Raw genomic sequence first — 13167 nt, forward strand, 5'->3', positions numbered from 1 at the left:
CAGGGGTTAGTGTTTCTGTTTTACCCATTGGTGTTTATGTGTGTGTGTATGTGACATTGTGTATTTAAGTATGTATGTGTGTGTGTGTATATGTTTGTGGAACCAGCAAATTACTGACCTTGTTAAAACAGCATGGGGGGGAGGGCAGGGGGTAAACAGTGTCACTATACAGTACCACTATATGCAGATAGGGGTAGATTTATCAAAGCCATTCTCCTTAAATTCCATCCAAAATAGCGCATACCAACTGATCGTCATATTCATCAAAGCACTCTGCGCCTATAATTGTGCAAATCTGAAAGAAACTTCTTCACACTCTGCTTGCATTCGCCTAGGCGCACGGGTGCGCTCCCGAGTGCAACAATATACATTAGTAATAGGCGTAATTTAACAGCCTGACCTACAAATACGCTAATTTTTTAAATTATCATTGCTTTGCGCCGAACAAAATTTTCGGCTTCAATTGCGTGTTATATATTTCACCATACAGACTGAGGCGAACACCATTATAAATCATGCTTTTACATCTTGTGATGCAGTACTTTCTTCTTTAACACATTTTTCAAAGGCTCAGCGCCAAGCCAAGACTATAATTGCCAGAAATTTGCGCTTCCACAGGCGCTTATGGGTACCAACAGTTTTATATATAAATATCGATATATTGATATATTTATTTTTGCGATCTTAAATTATCAACATATGGCAAAAACAGCACAGAAACATTATATAATATAAATATAAGCTAAATAGTTACCTAAAAAAATGCTTTTTTAATAATCAAAACATGGCGGCGTAAATATTTATAGGGATGTACTGTGATAAATAGAGAGTAAATAGGGAGTAAATGCTTTTTCCAACAGGCGAAATTTAATATTATTATGCCCCCAGCTCGCCTGTGCAAAGTTACGTCCATTTTTTTTAAAAGAATTCAGGCGCACATATGCGCTTCCCTGGAGGCGAGCTGGGGCACAGTTACAGGCGAAGCACATACAGAGTTTCGCCTAGCCTTTGATAAATCTAGCCCTTAGGGGTAGATTTATCAAAGCCATTCTTTAATTCCGTCCAAAATAGCGCATACCAACAGATTGTCATATTCATCAAAGCACTCTGCGCCTATAATTGCGTAAATCTGACAGAAACTTCTTCGCACTCCACTTGCATTCGCCTAGGCACACGGGCGCCCTCTCGAGTGCAACAATATACATTAGTAATAGGCCTAATTTAACAGCCAGACCTACAAATACGCCCAGTTTCTTATTTATCATTGTTTGGCGCCGATAGGGAACTGAAAAGTCGGCTTCAATTGTGTATTGTATATTTTGCCATACAAACTGAGGCGAACACCATTTATAATATATGCTTTTACATCTTGTGATGCTGTACTTTCTTCTTTTAACAAAGTTTTCAAAGGCTCAGCACCAAGCCAAGACTGTTATTGCCACAAATTTTCACTTCCACAGGCGCATATGGGTACCAACAGTTTTATATATAAATATCGATATATTTATATATTTATTTTTGCAATCTTAAATTATCAACATATGGCAAAAACAGCACAGAAACATTATTTAATATAAATATAAGCTAAATAGTTACCTAAAAAATGCTTTTTTTAATAATCAAAACATGGCGGCGCAAATATTTATAGGTATGTACTGTGATAAATAGGGAGTAAATAGGGAGTAAATGCTTTTTCCGACAGGCGAAATTTATTATTATTACGCCCCCAGCTCGCCTGCGCAAAGTTACGTCTATTTTTTTGATCAATTCAGGCGCACATGTTCGCTTCTCCGGAGGCGAGCTGGGGCACAGTTACAGGCGAAGCACATACAGAGTTCGCCTAGCCTTTGATAAATCTAGGCCTTAGGGCTGCCACCTCAGCCATGTTTTCCTGGACACTTATGAGTTACACATGCTGCGGGGTGTGCAGGGAGGAACATGTATTGTGTTTCTGGACAGCACTTTTCATATTCCTCCCTGCACACCGTGCAGCATGTGTAACGTATAAGTGTTCTGTATTTTAAGGGACGGGTGGTAACCCTAATATACAGTACAGGGGGTGGCTGGACCATGTCACTGACTACTGTGGTCACTTTATAAAATACTGGGGCAGGCAGGGTCAGGCCAGCCATCTCACAGGCAGATTACAGACTGTGTCACTAACTCACTATATACAGTACTGGTGGGTTAAACAGTGTCACTATATACAGTAATAGGGGGTCAGACCATCTCACAGACTGTGGGCACAGGGTACTTCCTTTTGCAGACATGTCATCTGATTCACATTTTTTTTTTCTGTGTTAAATGTTAAAAAAAAAAATATGTATCAAATTCACTTTTTGTGTGTGTGTGTGTGTGTGTGTGTGGGGGGGGGGCTTCTTAGATTCTTGCAACCTGGGCCCTGTGGTTTCTAGTTACACCTCTGCAAGAACCGCACAGTCTTTAACAAGACACTTATCTGAGAAAAATAATAAACAAAAAAGGATATTATTGCAAGTTGAGAAGCAGAGGTCTTAATGCTGCTACTTCCCAATGTCTCTGTTACATCAGCTGTTGTGGAGTTAAATCATCACATACTTATTCATCTAGGATGACTGACAAGTCTTGTGCAAGAGCAGGAGGTGGAGCTGCACAAGCGCTTGTGCAATGTTAAATGTGGTTGGTGAATGCTGCTTCAGAAACCCTGTATGCAAAGCAGAAAGTTTCCATGGCCGCTCATTTTTTAATAAATGGGTCATTATATTTGTGCAACTAAGTTATAATTGTTTATATATAGTACAGATTTAATATATTTAACATTATTTTTTTAATTTAACGTCCAATTTTATAAAAGGTACATGGGCTTATAAAGGTGTGAATTCAAAAGTGAAAATGGCATATTTCTAAATGTTTGGGTGAAACTGAAAAGTGATAAAAACAGTAAAATCGCAATTTATATTTACCCTTAACATTAGCCAGTGAAAACAATGTGATTACAAAAAAATAAAATTTATGCTTACCTGATAAATTTATTTATTTCTTGACACGGTGAGTCCACAGATCATCATAATTACTGTTGGGAATATCACTCCTGACCAGCAGGAGGAGGCAAAGAGCACCACAGCAAAGCTGTTAAATATCACTCCCCTACCCAAAATCCCCAGTCATTCGACCAAAGGGAAAGGAAGTAACATAAGGTGCAGAAGTGCCTGAGGTTTATAGAAAAATAAACTGTCTGGAAAAAAACATGGCAGGCCGTGAACTCACCGTGTCAAGAAAGAAATAAAGTTATCAGGTAAGCATACATTTTCTTTTCTTTCTAATGACACGGTGAGTCCATGGATCATCATAATTACTGTTGGGAACCAATACCCAAGCCAGAGGACACGGATGATAAGGGAGGGACAAGACAGTTAACCTAAACAGAAGGCACTACTTCTTGAAGAACCTTTCTCCCAAAAGAAGCCTCAGCCGAAGCAAAAGTATCAAATTTGTAAAATTTAGAAAAAGTGTGTAAAGATGACCAAGTGGCAGCTTTGCAAATCTGTTCCACAGAAGCTCCATTTTTAAAGGCCCAATAAGAATGAGCCATGATTTTCTCAGGAGGCTGCTGTCCAGCAGTCTCATACGCCAAACGAATAACACTCCTCAGCAAAAAAGAAAGAAGTAGACGTAGCTTTCTGACCCTTGCGCTTCCCAGAAAAAACAACAAACAAAGAAGAAGATTGGCGAAAATCCTTAGTCGCCTGCAAAAAATATTTTGACGCACGAACCACATCTAGGTTGTGCAACAAACGCTCCTTATGGGAAGAAGGATTAGGACACAAAGAAGGAACAACAATTTCTTGATTAATATTCCTATCCGAAACCACTTTGGGAAGGAAACCTAAGGCAGTACGAGGAACCACCGCTTAGAATGAAAAATAAGGAAAAGGAGATTTACACTGCAGTGCTGAAAGCTCAGAAACACTTTGAGCCGAAGAAATAGCAACCAAAAAAAACCTTCCAGGATAAAATCTTAATATCCAAAGAATGCATAGGCTCAAACAGAGCCTGTTGAAGAACCCTAAGAACCATATTAAGACTCCAAGGAGGAGTAACAAACTTAAACATAGGCCAGATTCAAACCAGGGTCTGACAAAAAGATTGAACATCTGGCATATCCGCCAGATGCTTGTATAACAAAATAGATAAAACAGAAATTTGACCCTTCAAGGTACTTGCAGATAAACCCTTCTCCAGACCCTCCTGGAGAAAAGACAAAATCCTAGGAATTCTAACTCTACTCCAAGAAAACCCTCTGGATTCACACCAACACAGATATTTACGCCATATCTTATAGTAAATCTTTCTAGTCACAGGCTTACGAGCCTGAATCATAGTCTCAATAACCGACTCAGAAAATCCACGCTTAGATAAAATCAAGAGTTCAATCTCCAAGCAGTCAGCTTCAGAGAAATGAGATTTGGATGAAGGAAGGGCCCCTGAAGTAGAAGGTCCTTCCTTAACGGAAGTCTTTAAGATGGGAGAGATGACATCTTCACCAGATCCGCATATCAGATTCTGCAAGGCCATGCCGGAGCAATGAGAATCACTGATGCCCTCTCCTGTCTGATTTGAGCAATGATCCGTGGAAGGAGAGCGAACGGAGGAAAAACATACGCTAGACTTAAATTCCAAGGAACTGCCAGAGCATCTATCAGCACAGCCAGAGGATCCCTTGACCTCAACCCGTACCTCGTAAGCTTGGCACTCTGACAAGATGCCATGAGATCCAGCTTCACTGCCCCCATTTGAGAACCAAGCTTGAAAACACCTCCGGGTGAAGCTCCCAGTCCCCCTCAGAAAATCCGCTTCCCAATTGTCCACCCCTGGAATATGGATCGCAGACAGACAGCAGTTGTGAGCCTCCACCCACTGAATAATCTTGGCTACCTCTGTCATCGCCAAGGAACTCTGAGTTCCTCCCCGATGATTGATGTAAGCCACTGAGGTTATGTTGTCCAACTGGAACCTGATAAACTTGGCTGAAGCTAACTGAAGCCAGGCCAGAAGAGCATTGAAGATTGCCCTCAGTTCTAGGATATTTATGGGAAGAACCGACTCCTCCCGATTCCATAGACCCTGAGCCTTCAACGAGCCCCAGAATGCTCCCCATCCCAGCAAACTGGCATCCGAGGTCACGATCACCCAGGAAGGTCTGCAAAAGCAAGTTCCCTGGGAGAGATGATCCTGAGACCACCACCCCAGAAGAGAATCCCCTGAAGCTTGATCCAGATCTATTCACGGAGACAGAACAGCATAATCCCTGTTCCATTGACTCTGCATGCATAACTGCAGAGGCCTGAGATGGAACTGAGCAAACGGTGGGATGTCCATAGCCGACACCATCAGACAAATGACCTCCATACACTGAGCCACTGACGGCCGAAGAGAGGACTGAAGAGCAAGAGCATCTTTGTTTTTCTGGTCTCTGTCAGAAAAATCTTCATAGATAGAGAATCAATGATTGTTCCCAAGAATAACACCCTTGTAGATAGAATCAAGGAACTTTTTCCCAAATTCACCTTCCATCTGTGAGAACGCAGAAAAGACAACAATATCTCCATGTGTGAGTTTGCTTGTTGAAAAGATGGCGCCTGAACCAGAATAAAGAGAATCCAAAAGAACAGATTTCAAGATACAATCGATATAGGCTTTATTCATGTTAAAAGTACATGGGCATCTAGGTAGGATAAAAAAGCAGAAGAGCCGGTCTTACGCGTTTCAGCAAGACATAGCCGTAATCATAGTGTATGATTCGTCTGAAGGTTCCCTCCTTTTTTGGAACCACAAACAGATTGGAATAAAATCCCAGACCTTGATCCTGTATTGGAACAGGAACTATCACTCCCATGTCGGAAAGATCCTGAACACATCGTAAGAACGCCTCTCTCTTTATCTGGTCTACAGATAACCTGGAGAGAAGGAACCTGCCCCTGGGAGGAAAAGCCTTGAATTCTAACTTATAACCCTGGGACACGATGTCCACCGCCCAAGGATACAGGACATCCCGAACCCAAGCCTGCGCTAGCGACAGTAGCAATACACACCACAGGCTGCCATTGCAACCCCTGGTGAACATACATCCTTTTAAGCAATGCCTCCAACTTCTTATGCATAGGATCCTTAAAGGAACAGCTATCCTCAATATAAATAGTTGTTCTCTTAGCCAAGGTGGAAATTGCTCCCTCCACCTTGGGAACCGTCTGCCAAGACTCCTTAAAAGAATCAGCAATAGGAAACATCTTCTTAAAAATTGGAGAAGGGGAAAAGGGAATCCCATGCTTTTCCTACTCCTGTGCAATAATCTATGAAGCACGGTCTGGAACAGGAAATACTTCCACCGCAGAAAGTTCTATCTTAAACCTGAAGGATACAACCTCAGCATCAGAAGAAGGAATTACACTGTTAGAATCTGAGACCTCACCCTCAGATGCTACAGAAGTATCTTCCTCCTCAGTCTTATGGAAAGAAACATTCGACATAGCCACAACTGAATCAGAAACCTTATACTTCCTTTTGCGCTTCCCCTGCAACATTGAAAAGCAGACAGAGCATCAGATCCCGCTGATATATGGGTAGCCATGTCTTGCAGCGTAACTCCAACCGGAGTATGAGAGGAAACGCAGGGCACTGCATGTGAAGAGGATAAGGTTTGGGACGCCGGAGGAGAAAGCTGCTGCATAGCTTAAACAGGAGATCCCTGAACAGCATCCGTCTTAGATAATGATGGCTCAGATTCAAAAAGTCTATCCCTGTAATGCAATGTTCTCTCAATACATGAGGAACAAAAAGGGATTGATGGTTCCACATTTGCATCAAAACAAAAAGAACAAGTAACATCTTGCAGGGCCTCTTGGTCCGTCTTTACCCTACAATGAATAAAAAATAAAAAGATCTTTATTCAGCTTTAAAGAACTTCAGAAATAAAGCCCAAAAAAACATTACTGTCCATTTATATTTTAAAATAACGTTAAAATATTACTGCAAAGCAACAGCTCTAAGAAAAATAACTAACTCAAGCAGCCTCTACACCTCAGCAAGCTTTGCTGAGGTGCCTACCTGTCCTGCTGGATACCGGAGAATATTGCAGAAAAAAGATCCGGACTTAACCCACTTACTACCAAGCGACTGCTCCACAGACCGCTGAAAAAAAGAAGAGCTGCTCAAACAAACCTCACCCTTCCGATATTAAGGAAGTAAATGAGGAAAAAGCGCGCAACTCGTTGCCGCACCAGACAAGCCCGTCCATCATGGACGTACCTAGCAGAACCTCCTGGCCGGCATTACACTCACTGTGCATAAAAAGCCGCCGGGAGTAAAAGCAAACACACTGAGACAAAAACCGGAACCCACCAAGACTGAGCCAAAGTAAATGTTTGAAAATAAAATATTAAACATATAAACTCCTCTCCAGTGCCCACACGAACTGCCATACAATAACCTGTTCAGCTAACAGGAATAATGTATACGTCCCCAACAGAATTAACTGTACAAGTGCCAATCTTTCTTTCCCATACAGAAAATAAAACTCAGCACTTACCGCCACAACAATCTGCCTGGCAGCAGGGCAGCTCACAAGGTTTGAAAGGCATCTTCCCTCACATGGACCTGTGGAAAAAAAGCAACAAACTACTTTGGAGGCACAGTGGGGATTATACCCCACAAGTTTCCAAATGCTTAAAAGCCACCACTGCTCTACTGAAGAGACTGACAGGGACTACGGCTAGACCCCAGAAAAAGATCAGAGCAAACCTGCTCTGCTTTGAAAATTACAAACTCTTGATTGAAGAATTCTTTCAGACACCTAAACTTTACCACCTCCTTGCAACTGTTACAGGCAAAGAGAATGACTGTGGATTGTGGGTAGGGAAGCGATATTTAACAGCTTTGCTGTGGTGCTCTTTGCCTCCTCCTGCTGGTCAGGAGTGATATTCCCAACAGTAATTATGATGATCCGTGGACTCACTGTGTCATTAGAAATAAAATCCAAACTAGCACATATCTATTTACATTACTGTTAGATTGAGAACTCTTACAAACTATTCCTCTCACATATGTTTAGTCTAACAATATTAATTTATGCAGTGCTAGACAAGACAAGATTTAAATACCTGGATACAGGTTCCTGCACACTCCTTGCACAGACTGCAAGACAAAGCCCATCTGCTTGGAGGGATATGTGAAATTTTAGTAATTGGCTCCATCTTTTCAGGACACCCAATACTAACCTGCAAAAAACATGTTAGATATATAAACAAAGCAACATTACTTATTTTAACAGCAATAGTTCTTTCTCATTAGTGATGGGGAAAAGCAATCTATGTGTTGGCACCTTTTAATACACCAACAAAAATCAGCTGTAACAATGCAGTGTGTTTGATTTATAGAAAGGTGTTGAGATCAAATGATGCTAAAATATACAGAGGAATTTGAGTACAACAGATTTTCATGAAATAGACACTCGCTAAATTGAACCAGTAAGCAAAGTCAATGAACCGCTAGAACCACAATTAAAAGTATTTTGGAGGTAAGGGAAATGTATCTTATAAAACAATCCATTTCAGTTTTAAATGATTAAATAATGAATCCCAATTCCTCCTGGGTTCTTCAATACTAGTGGTGACCTAAATATAATATTGCTAGAGCATGTCATTTTAAGACACTTGATCCTGCACTTCTGTGTTTTCAACCCCCAAAAAGTTTAACTGTCCATCAGTTAAAAAAATGAAATTTATGCTTACCTGATAAATTTATTTCTTTTACGATATGACGAGTCCATGGATTTCATCCTTACTTATGGGATATCGCTTCCTGGTCAGCAGGAGGAGGCAAAGAGCTCCACAGCAGAGCTGCATATATTGCCCCTCCCTTCCCTCCCCCTCCAGTCATTCGACCGAAGTTAGGAACAGAAAGGAAAAGCCAAGGAGCAGAGGTGACTGAAGTTTAACAAAAATAAAAACCTGTCTTTAGAAAAATAACAGGGTGGGCCGTGGACTCGTCATATCGTAAAAGAAATAAATATAACAGGTAGGCATAAATTTCCTTTTCTTTTACAAGATATGACGAGTCCAGGGATTTCATCCTTACTTATGGGATACAATACCAAATCTATAGGCCACGGATGAAAGGGAGGGACAAGACAGGAACCTAAATGGAAGGCACCACTGCTTGAAGAACCTTTCTCCCAAAAACAGCCACAGATGAAGCAAAAGTATCAAATTTGGAAAATTTGGAAAAAGTATGAAGAGACGACCAAGTTGCAGCCTTGCAAATCTGTTCAACAGAAGCATCATTTTTAAATGCCCATGAGGAAGCCACAGCCCTAGTAGAATGAGCCGTAATTCGTTCTGGAGGCTGCTGTCCAGCAGTCTCATATGCAACACAGATGATACTCTTCAGTCAAAAAGAAAGAGAGGTAGCCGTAGCTTTCTGACCCCTACGTTTCCCAGCAAAAACAACAAATAATGAAGATGTTTGATGAAAATCCTTAGTCGCCTGCAAGTAGAACTTCAAGGCACGGACTACGTCCAAATTATGTAACAGACGCTCCTTCTTAGAAGAAGGGTTAGGACACAAGGAAGGAACAACAATTTCCTGATTAATATTCTTGTTAGAAACAACCTTAGGAAGAAAACCAGGTTTGGTACGAAACACCATCTTATCAGAATGGAAAATAAGATAAGGAGAATCACATTGTAATGCCGAAAGCTCAGAAACTCTGCGAGCAGAAGAAATAGCAACCAAAAATAAAACTTTCCAAGATAACAACTTAATATCTATGGAATGCATAGGTTCAAACGGAACCCCTTGAAGAACATTAAGAACTAAATTGAAACTCCAAGGAGGAGCAATTGATGTAAACACAGGCCGGATTCTAGTCAGGGCCTGACAAAAAGATTGAACATCTGGAACATCTGCCAGACGCTTGTGTAACAAAATAGGCAAAGCAGAAATCTGTCCCTTTAAGGAACTTACTGACAACCCTTTCTCCAATCCTTCTTGGAGAAAAGACAAAATCCTTGGAATCCGAACCCTACTCCATGAATAGCCCTTGGATTTGCACCAATAAAGATATTTACGCCATATCTTATGGTAAATTTTTCTAGTAGCAGGCTTACGTGCCTGAATCAAGGTATCAATGACCGCATCAGAGAACCCCAGCTTAGATAAAATCAAGGGTTCAATCTCCAAGCAGTCAGCTGCAGAGAAATTAGATTCGGATGATGGAAGGGTTCCTGAATTAGAAGCTCCTGCCTCAATGGAAGCTTCCACGGCGGCAGAGATGACGTCCACCAGATCAGCATACCAAGTCCTGCGAGGCCACGCAGGAGCGATTAGAATCACTGAAGCCCTCTCTTGTTTGATCCGTGCAATTACCCGGGAAGGAGAGCAAACGGTGGAAACACATAAGCTAGGTTGAACGACCAAGGCACTGCCAAGGCATCTATCAGTTCGGCCTGAGGATCCCTGGACCTGGATCCGTATCTCGGGAGCTTGGCATTCTGACGAGATGCCATCAGATCCAATTCCGGCCTGCCCCACCTGAATATCAGGGAAGCAAAGACCTCCGGATGGAGTTCCCATTCCCCTGGATGAAACGTCTGTCTGCTCAAAAAATCCGCCTCCCAGTTGTCCACTCCTGGGATGTAGATCGCTGACAGATAACAAGAGTGAGCCTCCGCCCACCGAATTATCTTGGATACTTCTGTCATCGCTAAGGAACTCCTTGTTCCTCCCTGATGATTGATGTAAGCCACAGTCGTGATGTTGTCCGACTGAAATCGGATGAATTTGGCCGAAGCCAACTGAGGCCAGGCTTGAAGCGCATTGGATATTGCTCTCAACTCCAGAATATTGATTGGAAGTAGAGACTCCAACCGAGTCCACACACCCTGAGCCTTCAGGGAATTCCAGACTGCACCCCACCCTTGTAGACTGGCGTCCGTTGTCACTATCACCCATTAAGGTCTGCGGAAGCACGTCCCTTGGGATAGATGATCCAGCGACAACCACCAAAGAAGAGAGTCTCTTGTCTCCTGATCCAGATCTATCTGAGGAGACAAATCTGCATAATCTCCATTCCACTGTCTGAGCATGCTCAGTTGAAGAGGTCTGAGATGAAAACGAGCAAACGGAATGATGTCCATTGCCGCCACCATCAATCCAATTACCTCCATGCACTGAGCCACTGATGACCGAGGATTGGACTGAAGGGTTCGGCATGTATGTAGATTCTTTAACTTTCTGACTTCCGTCAAGAAGATTTTCATGGATGCAGAATCTATTAGAGTTCCCAGGAAAGGAACCCTTGTCTCAGGAATTAGTGAACTCTTTTCTAAATTCACCTTCCACCCATAGAAAGGACAGATCCATGTCGGTATGAGACCTTGTCAGTTGGTAAGACGACGCCTGGATTAGAATATCGTCCAGATAAGGCGCCACTGCAATGCTCCGCGGTCTGAGAACCGCTAGCAAAGACCCTAAAACCTTTGTGAAGATCCTGGGAGCCGTGGCCTACCCGAAGGGATGAGCCACGAACTGAAAATGACTGTCCAGGAAGGCAAACCTTAGAAACTGGTGATGATCTCTGTGGATAGGAATGTGAAGATATGCATCTTTTAAGTCCACGGTAGTCATATATTGACCCTCCTAGATCAATGGAAGAATTGTCCGAATCGTCTCCATCTTGAAGGATGGGACTCTGAGAAACTTGTTTAGACTCTTGAGATCTAAAATGGGTCTGAACATTCCCTCTCTTTTGGGAACCATGAAAAGATTTGAGTAAAACCACTGCCCCTGTTCCTGTATTGGAACGGGACAAATTACTCCCATAGTGGAGAGGTCTTTTACACAACGTAAGAACGCCTCTCTTTTTGTCTGGTCTACAGACAATCGTTAAAGAAGAGGGAATTTTTGAACTCCAGTTGATACCCCTGGGACAAAGAGAGAAAGTCTGCCCCCTACTAGATCCGGTCCTGGATCGGGGGCCGCCCCTTCATGCTGTCTTGGGAGCAGCAGAGGGCTTCTTGGGTTGTTTACCCTTGTTCCAAGCCTGATTGGGTCTCCAGACGGGTTTGGCTTGTGCCAAGTTCCCTTCCTGTTTAGCGGAAGAGGAAGAAGGGACTCCCTTGAAATTTCAAAAGGAAAGAAAATTACTCTGTCTCCTTTGTTTAGATGTCTTATCCTGAGGGAGGAGGTGACCCTTACCTCCCGTAATGTCAGAAATTATCTCTTTCAATTCAGGCCCGAATAGGGAGGGTCTTTCCTTTGAAAGGGATAACCAAAAGCTTAGATTTAGAAGACACATCCGCAGACCAAGATTTTAACCATATGGCTTTGCGTGCTAAAATGGAAAAACCTGCATTCTTAGCCGCCAACAAAAGAATTGGCCAGCTTAAGGGCCTTAATTCTATGCATTATTTCTTCCAAAGGAGTCTCAGTCTTAAGGGACTCTTCTAAGGCGTCAAACCAAAAGGCAGCCGCAGTTGTAACTGGTACAATGCAGGCCGTCGGTTGTAATAGAAACCCTTGATGAACAAATAGCTACTTTAGAAGACCCTCCAACTTCTTACCCATGGGGTTTTTGAAAGCACAACTATCCTCAATGGGGATAGTCATACGCTTAGCCAGGGTAGAAATAGCTCCCTCCACCTTAGAAATCGTTTGCCAAGAATCCCTAACAGAGTCAGCTATAGGATACATTTTCTTAAAGTGAGGAGAGGGTAAGAACGGGATACCCGGTCTTTCCCATTCCCGCGTAACAATTTCTGAAAATCTCTTAGGAACCGGAAAAACATCCGAATAAGAAGGAACCTCTAAGTACTCCCTACCCCCCAAATCAGATCCCTGGGAGGGCATATCGGAAATAGCCATCAAAGCATCAGAAGTCGCAGGGACCGCATGGGTTTCTGTCCTGCATCGTTTGCCCTGTAACACAGGCAATTTAGACAAAACCTCTGTGAGAGTGGATGACATAACTGCAGCCATATCTTGCAAAGTGAAAGAAGTAGACGCCGTTGAAGAACATGGCGTTGTTTGTGCGGGCGTTAAAGGCTGTGAAGCTTGGGGAGAAAACTGCGGTATACCCTGAGTCTTATCAGTCTAAGAACTGTCATTTGATATATCTTTATTAAATTTCTTAAA

The 13167-nt window shown here is 42.4% G+C and overlaps 1 protein-coding gene across 1 annotated transcript in view; it reads right to left on the reverse strand.

Moving 5' to 3' along the window:
• Positions 1–13167, reverse strand: part of JADE2 (jade family PHD finger 2) — a 1034250-nt gene that overhangs the window by 213351 nt on the left and 807732 nt on the right. Inside the window, exon 8 of the mRNA XM_053717215.1 lies at positions 8136–8252. Coding sequence (XP_053573190.1) covers positions 8136–8252 — 117 coding nt within the window. The remainder of the gene's footprint in view (positions 1–8135; positions 8253–13167) is intronic.

The sequence above is a fragment of the Bombina bombina genome, chromosome 6 (genome assembly GCF_027579735.1).
Source record: "Bombina bombina isolate aBomBom1 chromosome 6, aBomBom1.pri, whole genome shotgun sequence".
In the NCBI taxonomy this organism is placed as follows: domain Eukaryota; kingdom Metazoa; phylum Chordata; class Amphibia; order Anura; family Bombinatoridae; genus Bombina; species Bombina bombina.